This window comes from Suricata suricatta, chromosome 10, assembly GCF_006229205.1.
Source record: "Suricata suricatta isolate VVHF042 chromosome 10, meerkat_22Aug2017_6uvM2_HiC, whole genome shotgun sequence".
Taxonomy (NCBI): Eukaryota; Metazoa; Chordata; class Mammalia; order Carnivora; family Herpestidae; genus Suricata; species Suricata suricatta.
Genome location: NC_043709.1, coordinates 6506551 through 6533776, shown reverse-complemented (window position 1 = coordinate 6533776; position 27226 = coordinate 6506551). Strand labels below are relative to the sequence as shown.

General features: G+C 53.1%; 2 protein-coding genes across 4 annotated transcripts in view; both read left to right on the top strand.

Annotated features, from left to right (window-relative positions):
* MEI1 (meiotic double-stranded break formation protein 1) overlaps positions 1 to 1012 on the top strand; it is a 75783-nt gene extending 74771 nt beyond the window's left edge. Inside the window, exon 31 of the mRNA XM_029954092.1 lies at positions 821 to 1012. Within this exon, the coding sequence (XP_029809952.1) occupies positions 821 to 866 (46 nt within the window). The 3' untranslated portion in view covers positions 867 to 1012. The remainder of the gene's footprint in view (positions 1 to 820) is intronic.
* CCDC134 (coiled-coil domain containing 134) lies at positions 6 to 25826 on the top strand. 3 transcript variants are annotated; one of them, XM_029954094.1, is made up of 8 exons: positions 6 to 121; positions 1686 to 1858; positions 12586 to 12704; positions 13559 to 13680; positions 13853 to 13937; positions 16454 to 16635; positions 16899 to 16970; positions 25214 to 25826. In XM_029954094.1, exons 2-8 carry the CDS (start codon positions 1797 to 1799, stop codon positions 25337 to 25339), a joined length of 768 nt encoding a protein of 255 aa, XP_029809954.1. In that variant the 5' UTR covers positions 6 to 121; positions 1686 to 1796; the 3' UTR covers positions 25340 to 25826. The 3 variants fall into 3 exon arrangements, with proteins under 3 accessions (XP_029809954.1, XP_029809953.1, XP_029809955.1); XM_029954093.1 differs by lacking the exon at positions 6 to 121 and having other exon boundaries at positions 1587 to 1858; XM_029954095.1 differs by lacking the exons at positions 6 to 121; positions 1686 to 1858 and adding an exon at positions 10701 to 10829.
* The last annotated feature ends 1400 nt before the right edge of the window (positions 25827 to 27226 follow it).

Below are 27226 nucleotides of genomic sequence, written 5' to 3'. Positions count from 1 at the left end.
TATCCTTTCCTGCATCTGGACGCGTTGGCCTGGGCAAGGTCACCCAGGCTATGGGAGGTTGTGGTATCGTGCTTCAGAGGAGTGCACCCTCTACAGCCCATGCTTTAAAGCATGTGGGTTGGTAAGAATAGTTAATAGTGATGGCAACGACAATGGCTTACTCTGTTAAGTTCCCACCAAGGGCCAGGCACATTACATGTACTGTGTCTAATCTTCACCGAAGCCAGAGATGTTAACATAGCTGTAACTGAGACCAGAGGGGTTAAGTGACATGCCCAGGATCACACAGTAATAGCATCAGGATTTGACCCCTGTTTGTCTCCAGACCCACATCACCAAACTCAGGAAGGAGCTAGTCCTTCCCCAAGAGCTTTGGAGAAAGTTGCCCAAACCCAGTTGATAGGGGTGCTTCCCTGAGCCCAACATGGGGGTTGTTGGGTGACTGACATGTCCCTGAGAAAGCCTGGGGCTGTGGGCAGTGGCTAGAGGCTCTCTGGGGGTGGTTGTGGTGCTTCAGAGACACTTCAGTCTGTGTGTTGTTTGGTGCTACTTCTTCCCCACCCCCACTGGCCACCTCCCTGGCTCTCCTCTTTCTCCTCCTCTTTCTCTCTCCTCTTTTCTCCTCTTTTCCTTGTGCATGGAATATTCCCTATTGAATAGCAACTACCTCCCCAGGTGTTTGGGGCCCAGTTTTAGAATCCAGCCCACTATTCTTAAGAGCTCTTGTGTGATGTTTTTGCCCTTTTTGGGCTCTGGAAGTGTGGTTCTCCCACAGTTGGCTCCACCTTTCTGCTGTTCTCCTCTCATATTTTGCCACCAGTTGCCTGGGCGGGGTGGCTGTATCCTTGTCCCACATCAGAGACTGATCCTCGTGACCTGAAGGCCCAGAAACGGAGAGAACTGAGAGACCTGGAGAAGAGAAAGGGCAGAATTGTTGGGGGAAATGGATGACAATTGTAGCCATTCACTCTATTGTTGAAATGTAACCAGGAAATAAAATGATACACTCACATGTCTCTTTAGGCTCTCCAAAAAACATTTCACTCTCAACTTACCTTGGCCCCCTGGAGCCGATAGCTCTCCCCGTCAGATAGGGGATTGCTTCAGGAAGGAATGGATGGCCTCCTCAGGGACAAGGAGGGGGTGGGATTTGTTCTGGTAACATGTAAGGAGCACCAGCTGGATGCCTCATTTGTACCCAGGAAACACCACTTGCAGGCCATCCACGGGGCTGGAAGTGCAGAGAGAGTCCATGTGTTTGGTACCAGTGTGATCCGAGTGTTCTGAGAGGCACTTTCCCTGCTGCTGTGGTAGGGACCCTTCCCTAAGGAGAGAGAAAAAGAGGAGAGAAGACTTAAAGGTCACCTGGATGTGTGCCCAGGTGCCTATAGCTCCCGTGACCTTGTAAACTGAGACAGCTCAGTTAGACTGCATGTTTATGTGTGTTACCATATATGGGAGACAAAGAAATAGAAAATGTATTTAAAAAAAAACTATGCCATGTGATGTGGGCCGCTCAATTCTTTGGGTACGAACCCAACTGAGCGGTGCCGGCACGAATCAAAGTTGCTTCCTGGAAAGAAAAGTCTCAGTGTCACGACTCTCTGTGTATGGAATCCTGCTACATTGTTTGGGGGCTTGTGGGGGATTTGGAGATGCTGCATTTCCACCTCCCTTGCCACCAGGGTACAAGCCTCGGATTGTCGGATCACTGGGAGAAGTGACCTTGCCTGGCGCCAGTGGACCTGTTGATCCATAGGGGACTAGCCTTCCCAGAGTGCCGGGGTGAGGGCCCTATGTGCGCTAATGGAACCCCTGAGGCCCAGGACCAGCTTAAGGTGCACCACCCATCTGACTGGTAAGAACCCGGGTTCGTTTTGGTAGACCTGCCCTTGAGAGGCAGAAGGGGAGCCAGATCACCTCCCAGAGTTGCACCTGTAAGTCCACAAGGGAAGAGGAGCGAAGCTGCAACTCTGTGGCGCTGGATGTCGGGCGGTGGGCTGGAGTCGTGTCGAGGTGTGACTGAGACAGACAATGGGAGGGTTCCAACCAGACCAGGGGCCGAAGTGAGGGTTGAGTCCCAATCTGAGGTTCCATGGCCACCTCATATGGCTTAAGGCAGTTGAGGAATTTCAAAAAGGGATATTCAGGAAATTATGGTATAAAATGAACTCCTAAAAAGCTCAGGACATTCTATGAAATTGATTGGCCATTGTTTGGGGTGGGCTGGCCTCTGAGGGGTCACTTGATAAGGAACTAGTTGGCTGAGTGTTCAGGGTCATTGGAGGGGACCCAGGCCACCCTGACCAATTTCCTTAATTGACTGTTGGCAAGACCTGGTCCTGTCCCGGCCTCCTTGTCTTAATGTCTGTATTGAAGAGAGCTGTAAAGAAATGATGGCTCGCCTCACAGCTTCCTCCAAATACCAAATACTGGCCAGAGACTTAAAACCCCATACTGTCAGGAGAACCTGAAGAAACCCTGCCACCGGATGTCCCACTGTGCCCATCACTGCCACCTGTGCCTCCAGCAGCCCTAATTGCAGAAACCTCATCGGAGTCTGCCCCCAGCCCCAAGGCCTCACCACCCCTAGCACCACCGACCTCCCCAAGTGTGGCTGACTCCCCCTGCCTCTAGTCTTAACTCTGCATCCACCTCCTGAACGGCAGCCCCTCCCCCACAGCCACACCGGGGAGCCCTACAGATGCCACTGAGGGAAACTAGGGGACCCTTCTATTGTGCTCAGGAAGGCTGGATCCAAGGAGGCCAGCGTGTTCACATACACCAGCCCTTTACCACTATGGATCTCCTGAACCGGAAGCACCACACCCCTCCTCTACGGAGAAGCCCCTGGCTATGATTGACTTAGTGCAGTCCATAATTCAGACCCACAACCCACCTGGAAGGACTGCCTCCGACTTCTTTTGACTTTCTGTAATACAGAGGAGTGTAGCTGAATTATTCAGACAGCCATAAAATGGTTAGAAGAAAATGCCCCGGCTGGGACACTAGACCCCCAGGCCTATGCTTAGACTCACTTCCCTGGAAAAGACCCCAAGTGGGACCCAAATGACATAAGTATAGATGGAAGGCTTACAAGGATTGAGCAATATCAAGAAGCCCTTCTAAATGGCATAAAGAAGAGGGAGGGGGAGAAGGCCATAAATATGAGTAAAACATCAGAAGTGTTCCAAGGGCCCAAGGAGAGCCCGAGCCAATTTTATGAGAGATTATGTAAGGCATTTTGTCTCTACACTCCCTTTGATCTAGAAGCACCCACCAACCCGTGGATGATTAATGCAGCTTGCATAGGTCAGGCCCAGGGAGATGTTCGGCGCAAGCTGCAGAAACTAGGCTTCACTGGCATGAATATCAGTCAGTTGCTAGAGGTAGCAGCGCAGGTGTTTGTTAACTGTGACCAGGCGGCACTGAAGGAAGAACGCCGAAAGATGCAGAAATAGGCAGACGTGTTAGCTGCTGCCCTGGAGAAGCAGTCAAGATACCCCCGGAAGAATGCGCTGCAGGGAAAGGGCCAAAGCCAGAAAGGGGAGCGGCAGGGAGGAGGGTCTCGCCCCAGGTCAAAACTAGACTGGAATCAGTGTGCTTTGTGCCGTCAGGCGGGCCACTGGAAAAGTGAGTGCCCCCAGCGACCAGACAATTCTCAGCAAGACCCCAAGCAGAAAAAAAGAGGTCACGTGGTCCAGGGCCGATACCAACTGGCCCCACAGTCTCATGGGGACCCCAAGAATGTGGGGCTAGCCGCCATGGAGGACTGTGAGGAGGACTAGGACAGACCGGGCTCTGTTTTGTTAGCCCCCAGGGAGCCCAAGGTCAGAATGAAGGTGGCGGGTGACCCATTGACTTTATGGTAGATACTGGAGCAGAACACTCAGTAGTGACCCAACCCATGGAACCCCTCTCACGGAGACAAGCCACCATCGTGGGCCCAGGTACGGATACATTGTCCCTTCCTGTTACCTCGTTGATGCAATTTAGGTGGCCACGAAGTCATCCATGAATTCCTGTACTTTCTGACTGCCCTGTGGCTCTAATAGGCCGTGACCTCCTGGGAAAGCTGCGGCCCAGATCACTTTTCAACTCCCAGGGACAGGCTACTCTGACCCTCCGAAAACAGAGGCAAAGATGATGACTCTCACAATTCCCCAGGGGGAGGAATAGCATATCTCTAGTCTCAAGGAAAAGCCGCAGCTGGTGCCTGAGCTTCCCTTTAAGGTCCCAGAGGTGTGGGCTGCAGACAGCCCACCAGGCCTGGCGAGAAACATAACCCCTGTGGTAGAATTAACGCCCGGGGCAGAGCCCACCAGCCAGAGACAGCATTTCATCCCTTGCAAGGCACATCTCGGGATTCAAAAGCACATGGAAAGACTTAAAGTATGGGGCCCTCAGGCCATGCCAGTCACCTTGGAACATACCCCTCTGCCTATCCAAAACCCAGGCACAGATGACTACTGGCCAGTTCAGGACCTAAGAGCAGTAAACCAGGTGATTGTCATCATACACCCAGTGGTCCCGGGGCTCATTCCTGCTGAAGCCACCTTCTTCACCTGTTTGGACCTCAAGAATGCCTTTTTCTGCATCTGCCTGCCCCCCCAGAGCCAACTGATTTTTGCCTTCCAATGAGAGGACCCTAAAAATGGTGGCAAGGGTCAATTAACCTGGACTAGGTTACCTCAGGGGTTCAGAAACTCCCCAACCATATCTGGCACTGCATTAGCCTCTGACTTAAAAGCCTCCCCAGCGGATCTATATGACTGTATTCCGCTTCAGTACATGGATGACTTGCTATTAGCTGGGAGGTCCCGGGAGGGGTGCATGGAAGGGACTCAGCAGCTCCTTACCCTCCTGTGGAAAATGGGTTATGAGGTCTCGAGGAAAAAGGTCCAGATCTGTCAAGAAAGGGTTAAATATCTAGGCTTCCACCTGTCTCACAGGCAGCATCAGCTCAGCCCAGTGAGAAAGCTGGCCCAGCCCCCGACAACCCAACTGCCAGGTTCGAGAGATTCTTGGGCTACAGGTTTCTGTAGGATCTGGATACCTAACTTTTCAGACCTGGCAAAACCCCTCTATAAGGCTACAAAGCGGGGAGAAAGGGAACCCCTGATGTGGGAGTCAGTACAGCAAAAGGCCTTTGAGGAAATAAAGCCAGCCCTTACTTATGTGCCTGGTTTAGGGCTCCCGGACATGACCAAGCCCTTCTTTCTGTGTGTCCATGAGCGTACCGGTATTGCAGTGGGAGTCCTGACTCAGATGTTGGGCTCATGGAATCGCCTGGTGGCATATCTCTCCAAGCAACTTGACTGCTGGCCCCCTGCCTACGGGCACTAGCAGCCATAGCCTTCAGTGTGTGAGGCTGACAAGTTAACTATGGGACAGGAATTGACAGTCTGGATGCCACATTCTGTATTGGCATTAGTGGATTACAATGGGCAGTACTGGCTCACCAATGCCAGGATGGTCAGATATCAGGGACTGCTGGGTGAGAACCCACGCATTCATCCAGAAGTAGCACAGACCCTAAAGCCTGCAACCTTACTGCCTGTCGGGCCAGGCCAGCCAGACCGTGACTGCATTGAAGTCACAGATGTGGTGTCTCCAGCCAACCAGACTTGAGGGATCAGACGCTCAAAGACCCCGATGCTGAGTATTTCACTGACGGTAGCAGTTTTGTAGAAAGGGGAGAGCATCTTGCAGGATATTCCGTGGTGACCCTGAACTCTGTCATTGAAGCCAGGCCCCTGCCGAAGGGGACTTCAGCACAGAAGGCAGAGCTAATTGCTTTAACCCGAGCTCTGCAACTGGCGGCAGGGATATGTGTTAATATATACACAGGCTCCAAATATGCCTTCCCCGCTCCCCATGTACATGGGGCTTTATATAAGGAGAAAGGTCTAATAAACTAGGAGGAAAGGACATAAAATATGGTAAGGAAATCCTTAAACTCTTAAGACACCGTATAGGCTCCTAAAAATGTGGCAGTCATGCACTTCCAGGGACATCAAAGGGGTGACACCACGGCTGCACAGGGAAACCGAAAGACAGACCGAGAGGCAAAGCTAGCAGCTTCCAAAGGAGCAAAATCAGCGGCTTTAACTGCCGCACTCTTCCCTAACCCTCCGGCAGAATGGGACCCTCATCACTCACACCTTGAAAGTACTTGGTTTAAGACTGAGAGTGGCAACGACCTCCCAGGTGGATGGTGGAAATTTGAAGGTGGCCGAGGAGCAATTCCTGAGGCCTTAGCTCCAGCCTTTGTCAAGCAGTTCCATCAGGAAACTCACATTGGCCGGACAGCCCTTGAAACAATGTTAAGCGGTGTTTCTACATCCCTCGGCTCTCCAGCAACGCCCGGGTGGTATGTGAGCAATGCGAAATCTGCACTGTAAATATTGTTGGTGTTTGCGTGTACTTTCCCAGGCTGGGTGGAAGCCTTCCCTTTCCGAACAGAAAAGGCACATGAAGTGGCCCGGCTTCCTCTTAAGGAAATTATCCCACGATTTGGGATCCTATCACTATGGGTTCAGATAATGGGCCAGCGTTCGTGGCTGAGGTGGTACAGCTGGTGGCAAAGGGGCTAAAGATCACCTTGAAGTCACACACATGGCATACCGACCCCAGAGCTCCGGAAAGGCGGAACGAATGAACAGAACCTTGAAGCTACAATTGAGTAAACGGGGACCTGGTGTTGCTAATAGCCTTGTTAAGAATGAGGTGCAGCCCCAATAAGCAAATGAGGCTTTCCCCTTATGAAATCCTTTATGGGCGCCCTCCCCCAATTATTAAGGGGATAAGGGGAGATTTAAATGAGATAGGCAATTTAACCCTAAGGCAGCAAATGCAGGCTCTGGGCTCTACTCTAGCCACTCTACACCGATGGGTTAAGAGCAATTGCCTGTGAGTCTGACCACAGATGCTCACTCCTTTGAACCAGGAGATGCTGTGTGGGTAAAAGTGGAACATCCAACCACTCAAACCCCTTTGGAGGGGCCCGTTCACTGTCATTTTGTCCACCCCTACTGCAGTGAAAGTAGCCAAGGTGGGTCCCTGGATTCACCACAGCAGAGTGAAGCTGGCATCTGGGACTGGGAGTGCATTCCTGATCCATACACGCCGTGTAAGCTGACCATACAGAAGAAGCGCTCTGCAACAGCAGAGACTCCCAACGGGAGATTACAGCCCTGCTTTAGTCACTCCGGAAGCTGACTAATCTACACACGGCAGAAGCTTGAGGGATCGCCAGGCCGGTGAAATAAATAGACTGTCCTTGTTTCCTACATCTGCCTCTTACTGTCACCCCTTGTCTCTCACTATTATTGCAATCTTTGCCTTACTTCTTGCTATTGGATTGGCGGAGGTTTCTGTTAGCACGCACTTTTCTCTTGTGGGTAGGATGTTTTGTTGGTATTGGTTTTTAACTTGGACGCCATTTGTAGGCCTGAATCTCTCATCATGTGACCCATGTATTCGCATAGCCAGGTCAGGCCAAGGAGTCACCTGGACCCTACCGTACCATACCCATTTCTCATGCCATGGAGAGGTCCTGGGGACGCGCATACACAATAAGACCACCTGTTCCATCTGCCATTGGGGAAGTCAATACGCTTGCTCTGACCCACAGTACTCCTCAAATGAAGATTTGTTAGAAGTCCGATCTTACCAGGAAGAGGGGGCCTTGATCAGCTGGACACAAATCACAAACCCCAAGCGTCTGGTGTCGGTACTGTTTGATGTCCAAGCATCTGGTGTTGGTACTGTTTGATGGGTGTGCAGTTATCGGTCTTGGCCCAGAAGCATCCGGTATATGGAAAAAGTGGGCACTTGTCTTAGAGGGCCCAAGAACTCTTGATATACCATGTGGGGGCTTAGATTGGGAGCGAAGATATCGACTCAATGACAAATACATGTGTGAGGAAAATGGTTTATGTGCCTATGCACCCGAGTTTCTATGTCCCAGTTGGAGCTGTTTCTTAGGCTACTTGGAAGAAAAGGGACTCAATAGCTCTCCTTCACAAGGGGGCTGCTACATCAGATTGTCAATCAAAAGCCTGTAACCCTGTTTATTTCACTATCATTAATTTAGAAGACTACAAACGGCAATAGGGCATTCAAACTGGCATCCGAATTTATGGGAGAGGCAGAGACCCAGGGACTGTGCTGTATTTCAGGAGGGTCACCGCTGCCCAACCAGTCAAGTCCCACCAAGTATTTCACTCTTTCTACGAGGAAATAAGAAGTAATACCCCTCCCACTTCAGTCACAGCAAGGAACTTGTTTCCAGCCCTGGCATAGACTATAGCCCAGGCTCTGAAGATCTCTTCATGCTATGTATGTGGGGGAACTGACATGGGGAATCAATGGCTGTGGGACACCAGAGAATTAGATGCCCTCGAGCCTATGATGGAACAAAATACCCCCGTTCTACTATCGGGGTTTGGCTCCTCAAAACCTCAATCATTGGGAAGAACTGTCTTGCCCGATGGGGGGAAAAGTTCACCATCCCTGTTGGAAACTTAACATGCCTGGGCCAAAAGTTTTATAATTCAACCAGCTGGGAAACCCAAGGGTGGGGGTCCCCGGGTCACCCTGAGCCAAATCCTCACCCCTTGTCTAACTTCTCTTATCTCCCGGAGGCATGGGAAAACATAGGTGCAGCCATGGAATGGCAGGCCCCAGGTGGACTATATTGGATATGTGGGAGAACAGCCTACACAGTCCCTTCGGGCTGGTCAGGATAATGTGTGCTGGGAACTATCCGCCCATCTTTCTTCCTGCTTCCACTTACAGAAGGAGAACATCTGGGAGTTCAAATATACGGAGATAGGAAAATTCAAAGAAAGCGCCGTGCCTTGCAAATTGGCAACTAGAAAGATGATGAAAGGCCTCCCAATCATATACTCCATTATTATGGCCCTGCCACCTGGGCAGAGGATGGGTCTTGGGGCTACCGCACCCCCATTTATATGCTAAACCGCATAATTAGACTGCAAGCAGTTATAAAAATTATAACCAATGAAACTGCTAGAGCCCTTAACTTACTAGCTAAGCAGCAAACCAAAATGAGCAATGCCATCTATCAAAATCGCCTGGCCTTAGATTACCTGCTTGCTTCTGAGGGTGGTGTGTGTGGGAAATTCAACCTGAGCAACTGCTGCCTAAGATAGATGATGAGGGAAAAGTCATAGAGGAGATCACAGATCAGATGAGAAAGGTTGCTCATGGCCCAGTCCAAACCTGGAAAGGTTGGAACCCCGGGGAGTTATTTGGAGGATGGTTTTCATCTTTTGGGGGATTCAAAACCCTCATCGGTATTGTCCTCCTAATTCTGGGAGGATGTTTGATCTTCTCTTGCTTAGCTCCCTTGATTGTATGATCTGTCTCCAGTTTCATTGAGACTATGTTTGAGAGAAAAACGGCCGCTCGTGTAATGATGTTATGGAAATACAAACCTCTAAGCCCGGATGATGCTCTTTGACCCAGAATAGAGGGGTCCGAGTATCAAAGGGGGGGATGCGGTAGGGACCCCACCCTAAGGAGAGAGAAAAAGAGGATAGAAGATTTCAAGGTCACCTAGATATGCGCTGAGATGCCTACAGCTCCCATGACCTTGTAAACTGACAACTTAATTAGACTGCATGTTTATGTGTGTTAACATATATGGGAGACAAGAAATAGAAAATGTATTTAAAACCTATGCCATGTGATGTGGGTGGGCCGCTCAGTTCTTTGGGTAAGAACCCAACTGAGTGGTGCCGTCTCGAATAAAAGTTGCTTCCTGGAAAGAAAAGCCTCGGGGTCACGACTCTCTCTGCGAGAATCCTGCTACATTGCTTCACCTCGTGAAGGTGGAGAGAGGTCCAATTTCCAGGCAAGGATGCTGAGCAGGTCAAATCCTTCTCTGCCTTGCTAGCTCAGCCGAACTGTTCTAGTTCATTCGCCCCTGGCTAAAGCAGGTCCCTTGTTTCTTTCTGGGCCCCTCCCCAGAGTTTGTATTTGTATACCCACGTATGCGGTTCTTTTAATGTCTACTCTCCACCACTGTGTCTGCTTCCTGTTTCCAGCTCAGCCCACCCTGCCTCTAGCCTCCCCCACCCCAACCCGCGTACCGTATGTGGACAGTCCACCCCTACTCCTTGGGTTTGGCTGTACGGACCCTGCACAAAACTCGTATGAACTGTCCTAATGAACTGCACTGTAGGTTTCTTCTTTTATGAAGTTTATTTTAGTAGTCTCCACACCCAAAATGGGACTTGAACTCAAAACCCTGGTATCAAGAGTCCCATGCTCCTCCCCGACTGAGCCAGCCAGGTGCCCCTACAGGTTTAAAAAAAAAAACTGCTAGTCGTGAACCATCAAACGGATCCTGCCAACTAAAGTTTAAAAAACACTATCAGCTTATGAAGTTTTGGTCAGGGCTCCCGGAAGGTCACCCGGCCGGCAGGTGTCAGGGCCTCAGTCCGCTGACGCACCCTTTAAGTCGGGCACAGACCCCACACAGACTTAACTGCCACCAATTTGACTGTGACACAACGCCAGCGATCGCGCCCCTGCACACGCAGGGCGGGACCGGACTCCCACTAAGCGCGCGGGGAACAGCCCGGTGGGGCGGGGCCGGAAGTGAGGTCGACGGAGCGGTTGTCGCGGCCCGCGTTCATTGGCCGCGAGTGGCGCGGTGGGCGGGGCGGTGTTTGGTGGTCTTTGAGCAGCGGCTCGCGTCTGGTGTGGGGTTTCGGGTCTTCGCTGCTCGCCCCGCGGACCGTAGAGCCGGGCTGCACCCAGACGCCCTATCAGCAATTCCCACACCTCCTGGCCTGGTAGGTGGGGACAGGGGTCCCGCGCGGGCAGGCTCCAGGTGGCGAGGGGCGGGCATGGGGTAGGTGGGGACCCAGGGCCCCCAAACCTGTTGTTGGGTGTACAGGATGAGATTCGTGCCCCCCAGTGCTTCTCGTTGGAAGGGCTCACTTTCTCCTCTGGGAGCCCCACAAGTCTGGGGGCAGCAAGCCGGGTCCGTGAGCCCGCCACCGCCACGCCATCCTGGCAGAACGGGTACCGAGTCGCACACCCAGCCTGGAAGAGGTCTGGGAATGCACGGTGCGGGGAGCGGGATTGAGAGGCTGGATAAGTGGGAATGACAGTGAAAAAAGTGGGATCCGCGTCCACCCAGTCTCCTTTTTCGGTTTTCCTTTCCCAGTTCTCTCCTGCTTCAGTTATTACCGACTGTCTGATATCCCCCTGGCCCCAACTTCTGTCCCAGTCCGGGTCTGGTTCCCAGGTCTTGGGTGAAGTTGGACGACTCCTTCCCATTGTTAAGGCTTCAGGTGTCCGGTCTTCGTAGGGAGGGGGCGGTTCTCTGAATGACCTCTGTGGGCTCTCTCAGTAACTTGAGCATCTCTCCCCTGGAGCAGGCGTCCTGACAGACCAGTGGCATCTTTGAGGTAGCTTGTGCTCATTTAGACTCTTGGTTTAGGCTGGGAATAGCTCAGTGACTTTGGACAGTCATCTGGCTTTTCTGTGCCTTGGTTTCCACACTGGTAAAACTGATCAGCTGTCATCGGAGTGTGAGGCCTCCTCTGACCACTGTGTTTAATATTGCACGCCACCGACTCCCTCATCCTTCTGTGCTGGTTTTACAAGTTTATTGATTTTCTGTTTCCCCTTCTAGGGACATAAGGACTGTGAAATGCAGCAATTTTTGTCTGTCTTAGGCACTAATGTATTTCCAAGTCTAAAACAGTGCCTTGAACTTCGTACTCAAAAAATAATTAGGGAATGGTGCCTGAATAGTAACAGGTGTTGCTTCTGGTGCCTGTGGTTCCAAAGTGAATGAGCAGCAGCCTGCTTATCCAAGACTGCTGCCTCCATTCCTGCCCTGCATCCCTTCTTCTGTTCTTTTTTTTTTTTTAAGATTTTATTTTTAAGTAATCTCTACTCCCAGTGTGAGGATCAAACTTAAACCTTGAGCTCAAGAGTGGCATGCTCCACTAACTGAGCTAACCAGGTGCCCTCCATTCTTCTGTTCTAATGACAGAAGTCGGAGAAGGAAGAGAAACTCAGAAGTGTCACCCCCCCCCCCACCTCCAGGGCTTCCTTAACCAGATAACCTTCCTGGGGCCCAGGATGTTGAAAGGGAGTGATATTGGCCAGCCCTCCTTCTCCCCAGGCACAATGCCTCACCCAGTCCTTTCTCCCTACAGCTAGGAGGTGACTTCCTTATCTCTTTTACGTGAGAAACGAGGTGCAGAGAGGCTAAGCAGTTTGCCCCAGGGCCCACAGACAGAGGCAGAGCCAGGGCTCCAGCCCAGAGCTCTAGCCACTAACCCCTGTGCTCTAAGCATTCCTGTATTGCCAATATTCTCTTTTCTCCTCCCTCCTACCACCCCACAGTGTTTATTGTGTGTCTGGTTGGTCACAGGCGCTGGGCTGGGGGCTGGGGTTCCAAGGCTTTCCCAAAGCTGGGTTCTTGGTATTTGGAGGCTATGTCAAGTTTGGGAAGTTGCTATTCACCTGCACTGTTTATTTTCTGTAACCAAGCTCTGGATCTCACCTCCTCTCTCTGGGTTGCTTTCCTAGCTCTAGGATCTTGGATATGGACCTTCTTCAGTTCCTGGCCTTCATCTTTGTGGTTCTGTTGTCTGGGACAGGAGTTACAGGCACCCTGAGGACCTCCCTGGACCCAAGCCTGGAGATCTGTATCCTTTAGGGTTAGAGGTGGGGTTAATGAACTATTTCTCAGGAGGTCTGTAAAGAAAGTCCTTCTGTATCCACAATCCCTTGGATTCCAGAGAAGGAGCAGACCCAGCCTGTGGGAACAGAGGAGAAAAGGGGAGGTGTTCTAATCAAGCCTTGATCAAGTCCATTCTCTTCTGACCCTCAGTTTCTGCATATGTTAAATGGAGAAGGCAAGGCATACTTCTCAGAGGCATGAGGGCTCTGAGGATTGTACGCGTGCTTTGCATCTTGTGGGTGAGACCCTGGGTGGAGACTCAGGTCCTGGCATACTGGCGCTCCCTCCTCTGGGCCAGACCTTGGGGACATAAAGAACAATCAGGACCAGTCATCCCTGGCTTTGAGGAATTCGCAGGCCTCTCACTGTCCTCTGTGGTCAGCGCTTTAATGAAACATGGGGGAAGCGGGGCGGGTGAAGTACTGCGCTGTGGCGTTTGAACTGGGTCAGGAAACCGTCGAGACTCATGGAGAAGAGTGAGCGGCATCCCAGGCCAAGTGTACAGCGGCCGCAGAGGAGCGGAGGTCCTGGGCGTAGCGAATGGTTGCAGCAGGTGGTGGGAAGACCACAGGTGGGGAGGGCAGGAGCCACGTCCAGAGGGGTGTGCTCGCAGGATGTAGACCCCTGTGAACTGGGCAAATGACACGTTGCAGGATGCCTCTGCTTCTCAGTTTGTTTCTTCCGTCGGGGTCGGGGCAGGAGGGTGTCTCAGCCATGGGCATCCGTGGCCCCTGCAGGTACTCGCTGTTTGGGAATGGGCCCCTGGGGATTGGGGCCGCTGGGGTGTCCAGGCCAGCCCCTTGACCTCACGCTGCTCAGACAAGAAGATGTTTGAGGTGAAGCGGCGGGAGCAGCTGCTGGCACTGAAAAACCTGGCGCAGCTGAACGACGTCCACCAGCAGTATAAGATCCTTGACGTCATGCTCAAGGGGCTCTTTAAGGTGCGTGTGGGCCAGGCCTTCGATCTGGGTCCTGATAGGTAGGAGTTCCCTGAGGGGCTGGTGTTCAATGATGGGGGACCACATACCCAAAAGATTTGAAATAGAGTTTAAACAAATCGGGCCGTCTGTGAAGGGCTCTGCAGAGCCACTCAGCCTGGTGGGGTTCCCTCAGGTGCTGGAGGACTCGCGGACGGTGCTTATTGCTGCCGATGTGCTCCCCGATGGGCCCTTCCCCCAGGACGAGAAACTGAAGGATGGTATGGTCTTCCCAATCGTGCCCTTTCCTCTTCCCACCACCTCCATCTTCTCTCACTGCTCCTTTCCTCCTGTTCTCCTCACTCTCTTTCTTTCTCTGGAAGTATCCCACTTATGACACCTTCCAACTGGTCCCCTTGGGTGTATGGACACTTCATCCATAATTCTCTGGGCATTTCCAGGCTTCAGAGCCAGTTTCGAGCCCCTGACACGGATGTGTTCCTTTGTACTGTACTGTGCTTGGGGCAGGGGGACAAGGAGAAGCCCCTGCCTACAGCCCCACCAAGGGACCCTTGCCTTTTGTGTCACCTTGACCGTTCTGGTAGAGAAGGGTTGTTCCCATTTATAGGAGAAAAACCGAGAGCTATTGAAGGGACTCGCTAGTGGGGGCAGTCAAGGGTGCTCTTTTCTACTGTTGTAAAGCCTCAATCCCTTACATCCTTTTTGAGACAAGGGGAAAACATAAATCAGAGAGGAAGGAATGTTTCTGTGTCTCTTCATCTCCTTTTCTTAGAATCTTTCTCCCGTGGTAATTCCCTTCACATCCCCCGTTAACTGGTTATATTCTAACAATAAAACGCTAGATTATATTGTCGGAGAGCGGATTGGAAGTAGCACTTACATATCAGATGGTGGGCCCTTTATGAATGTCATCTCAAATCTGCACTCTAACTCTGAAGGCACCGTTGCCTTCATTTTCCAGATGGAAGGACAAGTGGTTTGCTCTTGCAAACCTGTACACCAAGCTAACTCCCGAGTTCTTTGAGGTTCAAGATTGTTCTGAGGCCCAGAGATCCCTGGTCCACTTGTTTTGGACCCAACTTGGCATGTCTTTGGAGGAATCTGCTTATCTCTCTCTGTGGGCTGGCCGGTGCTGGTGAGGGTGGCTCAAACAGGGACTCTGGCAGGGCTGGGTAGAGTTATTTATCATGACAGTCTAGGTTGGGGGGACCTGCCACCATGATGGACACACTAAGTTAGTCTGAACTGATCCGTTGACCAGAGGAAGGACATTAATGAGCAAATTAGTGAATTCAGTTAAGGTCTATTGATTAGTATTAATGTTAATTTCCTTGTTTAGATAATTGTAAATCTTATGTAAGACAATAACATTAGAGGAAGCCGAGTGAAAGAGTTTTATGATGAATGATGGAAATCTAAAGTTATTTTAATATAAGATGTTGAGAAGCTTTTATGTTTTACATTATTTTTTATGTTTTATTTTTGAGAGACCAAGAGTGTGAGCAGGGGAGGGGCAGAGAAAGAGACACAGAATCTGAAGCAGGCTCTAGGCTCTGAGCTATGGTCAGCACAGAGCCTGAAGCGGGGCTCGAACCCATGAACTGTGAGATCATGACCTGAGCCAAAGTCGGATACTCAACCGACTGAGCCACCCAGGCACCCCAAAGAAGCCTTTAAAATAAAATTGGGGGGCACCTGAGTGGCTCAGTCAGTTGAGAATCCAACTCTTTTTTTTTTCTTCTTATTTAAAAAAAAATTTTTTTTTGAGAGGCAGAGAGAGACAGCACAAGCAGGGGAAGGGCAGAGAGAAAGGGAGATTCAGAATCTGAAGCAGGCTCCAGGCTCTGAGCTGTCAGCACAGAGCCTGATGCGAGGCTCAAACCGACGAACCGTGAGATCATGACCTGAGCCGAAGCTGGACGCTTAACTGACTGAGCCACCCAGGGGCCCTCAGAATCTAACTCTTGATTTTGGTTCAGGTCATGATCCCAGGTTTGTGATATTGACCCCATGTCAGGCTCTGCGATGGGCATGGAGCCTGCTTAAGATTCTCTCTCTCTCTCTCTCTCTCCCTCCCTCCCGCTCTCTCCCGCTCTCGCTCGCTCGCTCTCTCTCTCTCTCTCTCCTCCTCCTCCTCCTCTCCCCCCTTCCCCCCCCTTTTCCTCTCTCCCAGCTTTCTCTCCCTCTCCCCTCATCCCCTCTCCCCTTGTCTGCCCCCCTCCCCTGCTCGCACATGCTCTCTCTAAACAAACAAACAAAAAAGACATATAAAATAAAATTGGAAAGATATTTAAAAAAAAAAATCAAACCCTAATGTGTTCTCTGGTCATCCTAACAAACTTGACTCCCCACATAGGCTGCCGTTGTGTTAACACTGGGGCCTGGCTCTGGATGTTTGGAGGCCAAGTTGGGGAAGTCCAGCCCAGCAAGCCTCATGCGATGCATATCTTCATGTGCGAAATGGTACCCACCTCTCCGGTCCTTAAAACAAATGAGGTCTCTAAGCTATGAGATATAGCCACCTGAGCCTCTGTTTCCCATCTGTAAAACGGGTACAGTAGCCACATCTCCTGAAGGTGGTTTTGAGGATTCAGTGACCTGGGGGACATAAGGCCCTTAGCACACACTGCACATGTGGTCAGCACCCAAGGATAGTGGGCACAGTTCCCTTCTCTGATGAGCAGACTTAGTGGGCTTACATTCTCTGAAGGGTGGCTGGGGGTGGGGGCAGGAGAAGGGCATCTGCCACGGCCACTCATCAGGATCCTCTCGCCAGCTTTCTCCCAAGTAGTGGAGAACACGGCCTTCTTCGGTGACGTGGTGCTGCGCTTCCCGAGGATCGTGCACCACTACTTTGACCACAATTCCAATTGGAACCTTCTCATCCGCTGGGGCATCAGCTTCTGCAACCAGTCAGGCGTCTTTGACCAAGGGTCCCACTCGCCCATCCTTAGCCTGGTAAGGACTGGGGAAGAGAAGGTTCAGGAGCCCTCCACCTGGAGGTGCACTGTGAACCTGGCATCTGCCTTCAGTTAGGCCTGAATGTCAGCCCTTGGCTGTGCTTTCTGCATCTCAAGGGGTTCTGTGCTGACTTGGGTCCCCAGGGGTCATCACCTGTGTTACGTCTGCCCAAGCCTTGGGCTTGAGTCCCACTGCGGAGGGAGTCGCCGCGGATAAGAGGCAGGAGAGGCAGGAGATGACTAACTTTTCCTCTTCTGCAGATGGCCCAGGAGCTGGGGATCAGTGAAAAAGACTCTGACTTCCAGAACCCATTTAAAGTAGACCGCCCAGAGGTAAGCTGTGGGGCCTGTGGCCACGTGTGCTTTGCCTCTGTGGGGTCATGGGAAGCCGGGTCATACAGAGGGAGGGACGCCTTGGGTGGAGCATGAGGGCTTCCACTTGGAGCCAGACGTGACTTGAGTCTGGCTCCACCTACTACTGGTCGCTCATTGTTGCCTTTGCACCAGCCACTGCCCCTGTGTTGGCCTCAGGCCCCATCTTTTCACGGGGTCTGGAGCCCGGCTGTGGAGGACAGTCAGCTGTGAACACTCCTGTCCCGATGGATAGCAGGCATCCCACGGCAAGTGGCTGCCCGGCGACGTCAGGCCATGCTTCTCTGCCCTTGAGCCTTTAAGCACTCAGCCAGGCTTCCGTCCCACGTTCCTGCATGTGCTTTCAACCTGGGGGGCTGAGGTGGGCTCTGGGGCTGAAGGCTACAGGGTAGGCCCACAGGCGGGGACATGGAGAGTCGAAGGGAGGAGGGAATCAGGTGGCAGGCCAGGGCAGCAGGGCCAGGAAAGCCTGGAGGACTAGATTTGTCAAATCATGGGCTCTGCCCTGGTGTAGGGCGGGGTGTCGGGATCCATGAGGGGCGTCCAGGATTTTAGCCTGCTACTGTGTCACAGATGCTGACAGGCCGGAGGCATCGGAGTTTACTACAGCAAAAGCAAGATCTGGACTTGGCCTGGCCATGTGGGTTTTCCGTGTTCCTCAAGTCACGCACAGGTGACACAGAGGGGTCCAGGCAGATGCGGTGCACGCAGTGGCTCTGGATGCAGGCGAAAAATAGCGAGTTTGGGACAGTCACAGCCTTTATAGTGATAGGGCTCTCTTTAAGGGGCGGTCACCTGTCAGCCTCCCAGGTGGTGCTCTGCAAGCAGTCCTGACGATAGGTACCCAGATCCAGAGGGGTCAGGGCTTTGCTTTCCTGTTGTAGCCAGTGGTACCGTGCAGAGATGCTCAGGACCGAGGCTGATTGCCTCCCCCACAGTGTACCTGTCAACCCTGTGAGTCTTGGCTTAACTTAAATTCCCACATGAATGTGCCATTCAGTCTGATTGATCAGTAGAGACTAGGACCAAATGCGTTCAGTTTGTCTCATATTGTCATTTGATTACTGCTGCCGTCAACAGGACTCTGAGCAGCAGGATGAGGCCAACCTGCCGGGTTGATCTCAGCCCTCCAGGCTGCAGACTCAGCCCGCTAGGATAAGTACGGGCTGGGCCAAGAGAGTCTTTGTTTGTTTGTTTGTTTGTTTTAATGGTAGTTTTTGAGAGACAGGGAAGAGAGAGAGAGAGAGAGTGCCTGAGCAAGGGAGAGGCAGAGAGAGAGGGAAACACAGAATCCGAAGCAGACTCTGGGCTCTGAGCTGTCCCACAGAGCCTGACGTGGGGCTTGAACTCATGAACCACGAGATCACGACCTGAGTTGAAGTCAGACTTTTAAAAAAATTTTTTTTATTAAATTTTTAAAAATTTATTTTTAAGAGAGAGACAGCACGACCAGGGGAGGGTCAGACAGAAAGGGAGGCACAGATCTGAAGCAGGCTCTAGGCTCTAAGCTAGCTGTCAGCACAGAGCTCGATGCAGGGCTCGAACCCACGAACCGTGAGATCATGACCTGAGCCGAAGCCAGACGCTTAACCGACTGAGCCACCCAGGCACCCCACCAGTATGGTGTATATTAGACAGAATAGTCTGAAGCCAATCTGTTACCCATGATCACCCACACGAGAGTTTGGATGGACCTATTGATCTTTGATGTCACTGTCCATAATTACACGGAGGAACAGATGGACCCAAAGCAGCCCTCCTGCCCAGTGAGGAGAGAGTTCATGGCTCACTGTCTCCCATATGTCATTACTTGATTTGTTGTGTTGTTTATCTGAGCCCCGGGGGCAATGTCACTATGGCATTGCAGCCTCACTTGCCCTATGTGGCCTAACCCAAGGCCACTCAGGCCTCAGGAGAAGCAGATGGATTTGTATCTGTCAGATTAAAACTGGTTGGATGGGCCTGTGGGCCTGCACAGGGTCACTTGGGGAGCTGCTTTCGATGGCATCAGGCACAGCAGAGTAGGTCACTACTGACCACGTCCCTGTGAGTTTTCCTCTCCCAGGGCTGAGAATGACACACCCAGCAGCCGAGCCCATTGTCAGCTGCCGCTGCCCCGTGGCCTGGGCAGATCCTGGGACTGTTTGCCACGTGGTGGTGCTAGATTGAAGAGACCAAGAGGATTCAGTGTTCCCTCCCCAGAGGCAAAGATCATTGCTGCAGAATCGGTGTGTCACACCCCAGGATCTAGAATTCCACTTTTTCTCCAATCAGGGACAAGGCCATTTTTGCATTTTCAGAGACCCATCATACCTTCCACCTTGGGCCACACGGGCCACTGTAGGGGACGTGGCAGGGAGCGTACTTCACCAAATGGTCATTATCCTAGTGATTTCAGGTCATACCGTTCCAACAAGGGACTCCAGGCAGTCAAGCCAGAAACAGAGTTCCCTGCGTTGTGCCCGTCCGTGGTGGCAAGTACATCGCCACGTCTGGCACAGTGATATATTTAGATGGCAAAGCCCCTTAACTGGGCAGTGGAGGCTTGACCAACGTTTTGATTCTGGTTGGTGTCATCAGAGAATGGAGCTGACGATGGACATCTAAACAAGTGACCTGGACTGTTCAGTTGTCAACCGTAGTTTGTTCCCAGACCTCATGGCCCCAAAGAGGAATGGCTGTCTTTGATCTGTCAGTCTGCGGTCTTCTGGCATAGACGGCTAGGACACTAACAACGGTCACTAGAAATACAACATGCGTGGTATTAGGAATATTATCTGGGCAAGGGTGGTGGCTTTTAATTCAGATCATTGTCTGGCCTTGCTGGCGTTGTCACTGGGCCTGCATGGCTGCCACCGCCAAGAGACAACAGTGTCTGGGGTTCCCAAAAGCAGCCCCGGACTTGGTGAATCGCCAGGAAGAATCACAGGAGTCAGTGCACAGCTGTGCTCATGGCTGTAGTCGATTATAGCGAAAGAATACAAAGCAAAACCAGGAAATCATGGGGTGGAGTTTGAGGGAAACCAGGCGTAAGCCTCCAGGAGTCATCTCCCAATGGAGGCACCCAGGACGTACTTAATTTCCAGAGCAGCAAGATGTGACATGTGAAAAGTTGTCCTGCGAGGAGCTGTCCATGCCTAGAGTTCTTACTGGCAGCTGATCACATAAGCTCCCTCTGCCCAGGGCGTACCAGAGTTCCGGAGTCCTGGGAAGAAAGCAAGGTGTTCAGCATAAACCACATTGTTTGTGCAGTTTAGGCTCAGTGAATCACTCTTATCAGTTAGGGTGGTGGGACCAGTTCCCGGACGCCAGCCAAGACACAACCCCAGAGACAGGCCTTTCAAAGGATAGCTGGTGGGCCGGCTGTGTTAACTCTTCTGCACGGTACCATTAGCTCTCAATTTAGGTGAACGATCAGTGAGCCAGGCCCGAGTATTAGGGGAACCTCTGAATCAAGGGCCCCTTTGAACCAGGGGCTTTGCTTCAGGCAGCAGCATGGGAGGTAAGGGGTTTCCCCACTAGGGTTGCAGTCACTTTGTCACATAACATCCCTCAAGGTTGCCTGCTACACTCGAAACCCTGATAAATAAATGGCCAACATAAGAACAGGCAAGGCCTACCCAGCATGAGGACGCAAGGACACCCAAGACCATGGCAAAGTGCCTTTCCCAGGGAGGGGCATCCACAGAGATGCTATACTGCTATGAGGCTGGCTCTCCCGGCCCTGCAGGTCATGAAGGGCCCTGACACGGGAGGAGGGTGAGAGCATGGGCCAGAGAGGATGGGCACTGCAACAGATTGGCTTTGTCCTAATGCGCTTTGCTTAGACATAACCGCACCAGCAACATGCTTTCCTTCTTTCTCATTGGCTAGGAACGGTCTCGAGATTTTCCTCACTTTTCAGTATCCAGCATGGACCCGTCCCACCAGCAGCCCAGGCTTGCTCGGCTCCCTTCAGGCACTCTCCGTGCCAGTGAGCGTTCTGTACATAAGTACTTCGTATGCACCCGTAACTAGAGCCAGCTTGTATCGGGCTGCGTGCTGGCCACTGGCCCTGACCAGAGGGAGCTGGCCCTCTCCCTGCTCTTCATGTGCTCACAGTCTGTTGGGGAAGGTGGCAGGGAAACAGTCCCGATCTAGCATGGTCACCGCACCCGTGGAGGAGGGAAGAGGGATGAGCTGGGGATCCCTTAAGAGGGAAGCTGACCCTGCTTCAGCAGGCAGGTGGTGCAGGCTCTGGGTTAAGTAAGAGCTGCCGGGTGGACCGGCTTGGAGAAGACCCTCTAGGCCAAGGCACTAGCCTGCACAGAGGCTCAGAGGCAAAGCACATGCATTTATTTATCCTTTGGTGAGCATCTCCCGAATCCCGGCTGCTAGAGAAGCAGAGTAGCCCTGCTCTCCCGGGAGTGCCATTCTAGTTGGAGGATACAGTCAATAAAAAGCATATAACTATGGGAGGTGGTGACAAGTCTATGGAGAGAAAAGCAGGGGAATGTGCTTAAGGAATCAGGGATAAAGTGGGGTACAACTGTTCTTTCATGAGACTTAGATGCAGAAGGTTTTACTGCAAAGACCTGAACAAGGTGAGGGAGCGAGTCATGTATCTGGGGAAGAACATTCCATCCATGCTAAAGGAGCAGCAGGTGCACAGGCGTTGAGTTGGAAGCATATCTGGAGGCGGGTAGGGGGTTCGGTGAGAAGATAAAGTCAGAGTAGGCCAGATCACAAGACCCTTGGGGGTCTTCCCCCGGGCTTTGGCATTTACTCTGAGACACACGGAGAACGGGGTGATGGGCTCCGACCTTCCCCTGTGAAGGATCAGCCTGGCTGTTGCGTGGAGAGTGGTCTAGAGGACCTGGCTGGGAACAAAGACACCGGTGAGGAGGCGGCCGTGCAGGTCCACCTGGGAGTTAATGGTGGCTTAAACCAAAACCAGGCCGACAACACTGAGGATGGTGAGATTCTGGTTGTTCAGAAGGTAGAGCCAATAGGATTGGCTAAGGAAGCAGATGTGGCATGAGAGGGACGCAATAAGAAGGACTAGAAGACTTTTGTCCTGCGCACATGGAGGAACAGGGCTGCCGGTTTCTAAAATCGGCACACTGGGGAGGGACCAGGTTGAGGCCCGGATCGGGGATCAAGACTTGGTTTCTGGATTCAGTGAGCATCTGGATGAAGATGTCAAGGGAGTGATTGGAAATTGGACTCCGGATTTCAGGCTGAGGCTGGGGCTGCAAACGTGAGTCATGCTTATGAAGGCAGGTGTGGAGAGCCCGGCATCGGTCGTGGTCCCTCACCCCAGGGCAGGCAGGGTGGTAAGGCAGATGGAGCAGTGGTCAGGGCTGAGTCCTGGGATGTGGCTACTGGGAGAGGTGGGAGGATGGGGATGAACTAGCGAAGAAGCTCCAGAATGACAGTGTGAGAGTGGAAATCCAGGAGAGGATCATTTCGCAGAGACACTGGGAGAAAAGGGCAGCGAAGGGAGTGAGTGGCTCGTAGAATCTGCTGGAAGGCCAAGTAGCATGAGGCCTGAGAACTGGCCACTGGATGTATCCACATGGACACTGGCCATCAGAGATCGTAATATAAGCTGTTTTGGTGGAGCAGTGGGGACAAAGATTAGACTTCCAGACGGGGAGGCAAGGACGTGGATGCAGCAAGTGAGACTCCCTTAGAAGAGCTTCCTTTTCCACAGGAACGGACCAATGGGAACACAGCTGGAAGGGGTGTGGATTCCAGGGGAGATTTTGGTCAGATGGGAGAGACGAGGCATGTTGGCACGTTGATGGGGACAGCCCATTAGGGAGAAAGAATCAGTGGTGCAGCGGCAGAGGAGTTGCTGGAGCCTCAGCCTGAGGAAGGAACGCAGGGGAGAAAATCTGGCGCCCTGGGGGAGAGTCCATCCTGTCTGGAAGCACAGGGTGTGCACAGAGGCAGCTGGGTTGGTGGGTGTGGCGGTGAGAGCTTGCGGAATTGTCTTGGGAGTGCCTCAGTTCTCCGAAATAGAGAGCTGGGTCACGGTCTGTGGGGAAAGAGGGGAGGGTTGGGGGGCTCGAGAAGGTGTGCCTCGCAGAGCGGCTGAGGGAGCAGACCAGGGAGACATCCTCGATTGCTGGGCAGCATGAAGGGCCCGCCAGAGGTGAGCATCAGGAATTTAAAGTAGGCGTTAGTTAGGCCTAGTGGGGAAGGGGTCTGAGATAGGGAGAGGCCGTGCTTCCCTTCTGAGCCAGCTAGGTGCGGGCTCCCCTGGTGAGGCTGGGGTTGGAAGGCCCAGATCCTCTGACTTGCTCTTCCCCAGCCAGAGCCAGAGGGTATGGGGTCCTCTGTGACCTGGGGGGTCAGCTCCTCATTCCTCCCAAGGGGATAAGGATTAACTCCCAGGAGCCGGGAGGTGGGAGGTCCAGGGGCTGGTCCCAGTTGCGCCTCCCACTTGTGGGACTTGAGCATATCACCCACCCTCTCTGGGCCACACTTCCCCGATCTCACCCCGTCTTCTAGACTCTCACAGTTCAGTCTAACATGGCAGGTAGATTTCTGCACGAGGTAGAGCTTCTAGTTTGTTTTCAACGTCTACCTTGATCACACATTTGTCAAATTTGCCCTAAGAGCAAATAAAACGGGCATATTTCACAGCATAGTTAACCTGAGTTGGGGGTACTATTATTGTGTTTCCTATTCTAACATGATTCAGTTGTTCATTTAAGAACTACATACCGAGTGCCCTCTGTAAGCCAGGCAGGTCCTATGCTAGGGACTCCTGTGGCCCAGTGAGCAACACAGGAGCCGCCGGTCCTCACCGGGGGTGTTTTCCAGTGGGCGTGGCAGGCGTGACGCACGTGATCATGAGGGAAGCGTGCTGAGAAGGAAACGGAGGAGCCAGCCCCAACTGGGAGTCAGCACAGGTCCCCCAGGATGGCGACAGCTGAGCAGGGGCTGGAGAGAGTGTTCTGGGCCCAGACCACAGCACGTGCAGAGGCCTGGGGGTGGAAGGGAACAGGGAATCCGAGAACCCAAAACGGGGAGTGTGAGGGAGGAGCGCAGAGGTGGGCAGAGCGGGCCTGCGGATGGAGCGTGTGGAGCTTTATCCTGAGCGTGGTGCAGTCGTAGAAGGGTTTAGCAGGAGTGTGGCACGGTCAGGTTTGCATTTTGGAAAGAACTCACTGTAGTGAGGAGGTCTTGAGGGGCACCACGGTGGGTGCGGGGGCTCCAAGTCCTTGGGGGAGAGGCGGGGGTGGTGACGAGGGTGGCCACGGGAGACCGAGAGTAGATGAGTTTAAGAGACACTCAGGAGTTCAAATGAGCCAGGCCGTGGTCAAGGAGGGAGAGAGGTGGGGGTGCGGGGCCCCACTGTTCATGAGGACAGGGACGCTGCAAGAGGACCGGGTTTTTGGGAGATGGAGCCATGCCAAGTTTGGGGCACGTTTGGGACATCCTAGTCGCATTTAGATACGGAGATGCAGGGGTGAGGGGTAACTGACATACATGCCTAACAGAAGCCCTGGGTTCTGAGGAGCCAGTCTGGAGAGGGCAGAGGGAGAAGAGCAAAGGCCCTGGGGATGGCAGGCGAGGAAAGCCTCCACTGAAGTCCTCCTCCTCCACCCTGGCCACCCTGGCTTCCTGTCTCCTCACCAGGCACCACCATCCCTGTGCCGTGGAAGCCACGACCCTGGACACCACGCTCTCGCCCTTCACTTCTTCAGGGTCTGCCAGCTTGATGTCCGGCCCTCTGCTTCCCATGCCCTGCCTTACCTGGGCTTCTCTGCAGCTGGTTCATAAGCAGCAGGATGCCTGCCGTCTCTTGCTCTCACTGGCTGCCCTCCTCTCCTCTGTAGCCCTTGCAGGGAGTGGGGGGAGGGGGGTGTCTGTGCTTGTCTTGGGCACTCAGCCCCCTCACCCTGAGAGAAGTCTGCTTATGGTTACTCAAATGCCTCGTGGAAAGTTCAGACCTTAGCACCTGTCCCTCCTTCCCAGAATGTCCTTTTCTTCCCTCGTCCTGTTTGCTTGGTGAGCGCCTGGTTATTTTTCAGGACTCTCTAAAGCAGTGTTCCCCAAGCTCATTGAGCGGGCTCCTTGTCTGCGGGCTCCCTGAGGGCAGGGCCTGTGTCTAGGCGACCTTCCTGCTGCCACAGGGCCACAGCAGTCTAGCCTCAGACAAACTCTCCGCTCCCTGCAGACTAAACCACACTGTTCTGTCTTTCTCTCAGTTCATTTCCAGCACTGACCCTTTCCAGAAGGCCCTGAGGGAGGAAGAGAAACGCAGGAAAAAAGAGGAGAAGCGGAAAGAGATCCGAAAAGGCCCACGGATCTCGAGATCCCAGTCTGAGTTATAGCCGGGAGTGGGCCCGGGCTCAAGGGGCCAGGAGGAGACCAGTCTGGAGGAGGAGGCAGAGGCATCAACTGACGGTGAGAGCCAGCCCTGTGAAAGGGGAGGCGGCATTTGCTCAGCCCCCTGGAGCCGGCTCTGCACCCTAACTGAAGTGACTGGGCCACGGAAGGCTGGATTTCCTTCCTGGGGCCTTCCCAGAGTGGGTGCCAGGGATGCCATGCTGCAGATCAAACCACGCTGAGATGCTGGGAGAGGCTGGAAGGATCCTGGGCTGGACCCTCCCTCTGAGTTAGGACCTGTGGCCAGCTGCCTGCCGCCTTTCATGAGGAGGCAGCAGAGTCAGGCCCTGAGCCACTCGTGGAAGTGCCACCATGCGTGCTGCCGGCCCCACCGTGGCACTGAGCTGCTCAGCACAGGGCCCAGCCCCCTGCAGAGACCTGGGAGAAGCCAGCAAGCCCTCTGGGCTAACCGAGGCTCCCTGGGAGCTATGAGCCCTTTCACAGGGCAGGGGTGGGGGTGGGGGTTTGGGGGGGAGACATGGAGACTACCTTAGAGCATGTTTCCATCTCAGGCGGGCCCAGGCCCTAGCAGGGCAGCGAAGCAGGGGCTTGACTCAGGCCGCCTCTTCCCCTTCTCAGCACCATCCTTCATGCGGGAGGTGTCCCGGGAGGGTGTTTAGCCAAAGACCTTACAGCAACATGATCTCTGTCCTCAGACATCTGGGGACAGTCCATGAGCAGGTGCAGGGGGGAGTCAACTTGTCCTCTCTGGCAGCTCTGTGAGGTCCCTGGCCTGTGGGTAGGGGCTGCTGGGAGGCTGTTCTTTGTGAAGGCGGTGCTGCCGCAGGCTGGATCGGGGAGACTGCGGGCTCCGGTAGCAGACCAGCGGCCGCTGAGCAGGGAAGCTGCAGGGGAACTGGGCCCTGAACAGGCAGGTGCCCTTTAATAATGCCCCTCCTGGCAGAGGAGGGAAGGGCTCTGGTGGGAATTCTAGTTTAGCCTCTTTGACCTTGCCAAGCCAGGTTTGCCCCTTAACAGGGGAGAGACACATGGCCATCCCAGAATCCCCCAGTCCCCCATCACTGACTGGGCCCAAGAGAAATGGAGTCTTGTCTCAGTCCCTCAGACTTGCCGAGTGACCCCGGCCGAGCCCATCCCTGTGCGGGGGCTTCACTGGCAAAGTGACTTAATAATGTCTGAACCTCCCCCAGCCCTAAACTGCTTCTCTGAGGCTGGGGCCTGGCTTCTCAGTGCCTGATGCCCTTCTCCAACGGTTCCTCCGCCATCCCACAGGTTTGCCGAGCAAACACAGCTCAAGAGAAGGCCCCGGTCTTACCTGTCTTCACCTCTGTCCCCATCTGGCACCCCAGTCCTCCTAGGATCTTCCTTCTGCATCTCCAGCCTCTTATCTTGATTGATTTCCTCCTCTCCATCCTCAAATGGGCCCAAGTTTTCCTATCTGACACCTTCAAAGAGACAGGCAGAGAACCACTGTGCTTGCTCTCTCTCCTTCCCTTTGATACCATTGTTGATTGTTGTTACTTGTTCCTGGAATTCCACCTCCGGGCTGACTGCAGGCAGAGCCTCCCCATCTCCAGGCCTGAGGGCAATTGTCTGTCCAGCTTCCTTGTGAGCAGAGTGCCATCGGCCAGACAAGCCAGCCTGTGTGGGAGTTGTGCTAGTGGAGGCAGTGGCCACTGGGACCAGAGGTTGCAGGGGGTCAGGAGGTGGGGGCGTTCTAGTGGCCAGACCAACACCACGGGTTCTTAGCGGTGACAACAGTGATGTCTTCAGTGGTGTTTTCAGCATGGTCTAGGATGTTCCTGTCTGCTGAGCTTCCAAGTTCAATCTCAGGCACCCCTGAGGAGTCTGGGAGCTAGCTTCCCTGTATC

Coding starts and splice junctions, on each gene's coding strand:
- CCDC134 (XM_029954094.1), top strand. CDS start 1,797: ATGTGCGCTAATGGAACCCCTGAGGCCCAGGACCAGCTTAAGGTGCAC. Junction 12,705..13,558: donor GGACCCAAGCCTGGAGATCT/GTATCCTTTAGG, acceptor CACGCTGCTCAG/ACAAGAAGATGTTTGAGGTG. Junction 16,636..16,898: donor ACTCGCCCATCCTTAGCCTG/GTAAGGACTGGG, acceptor CCTCTTCTGCAG/ATGGCCCAGGAGCTGGGGAT.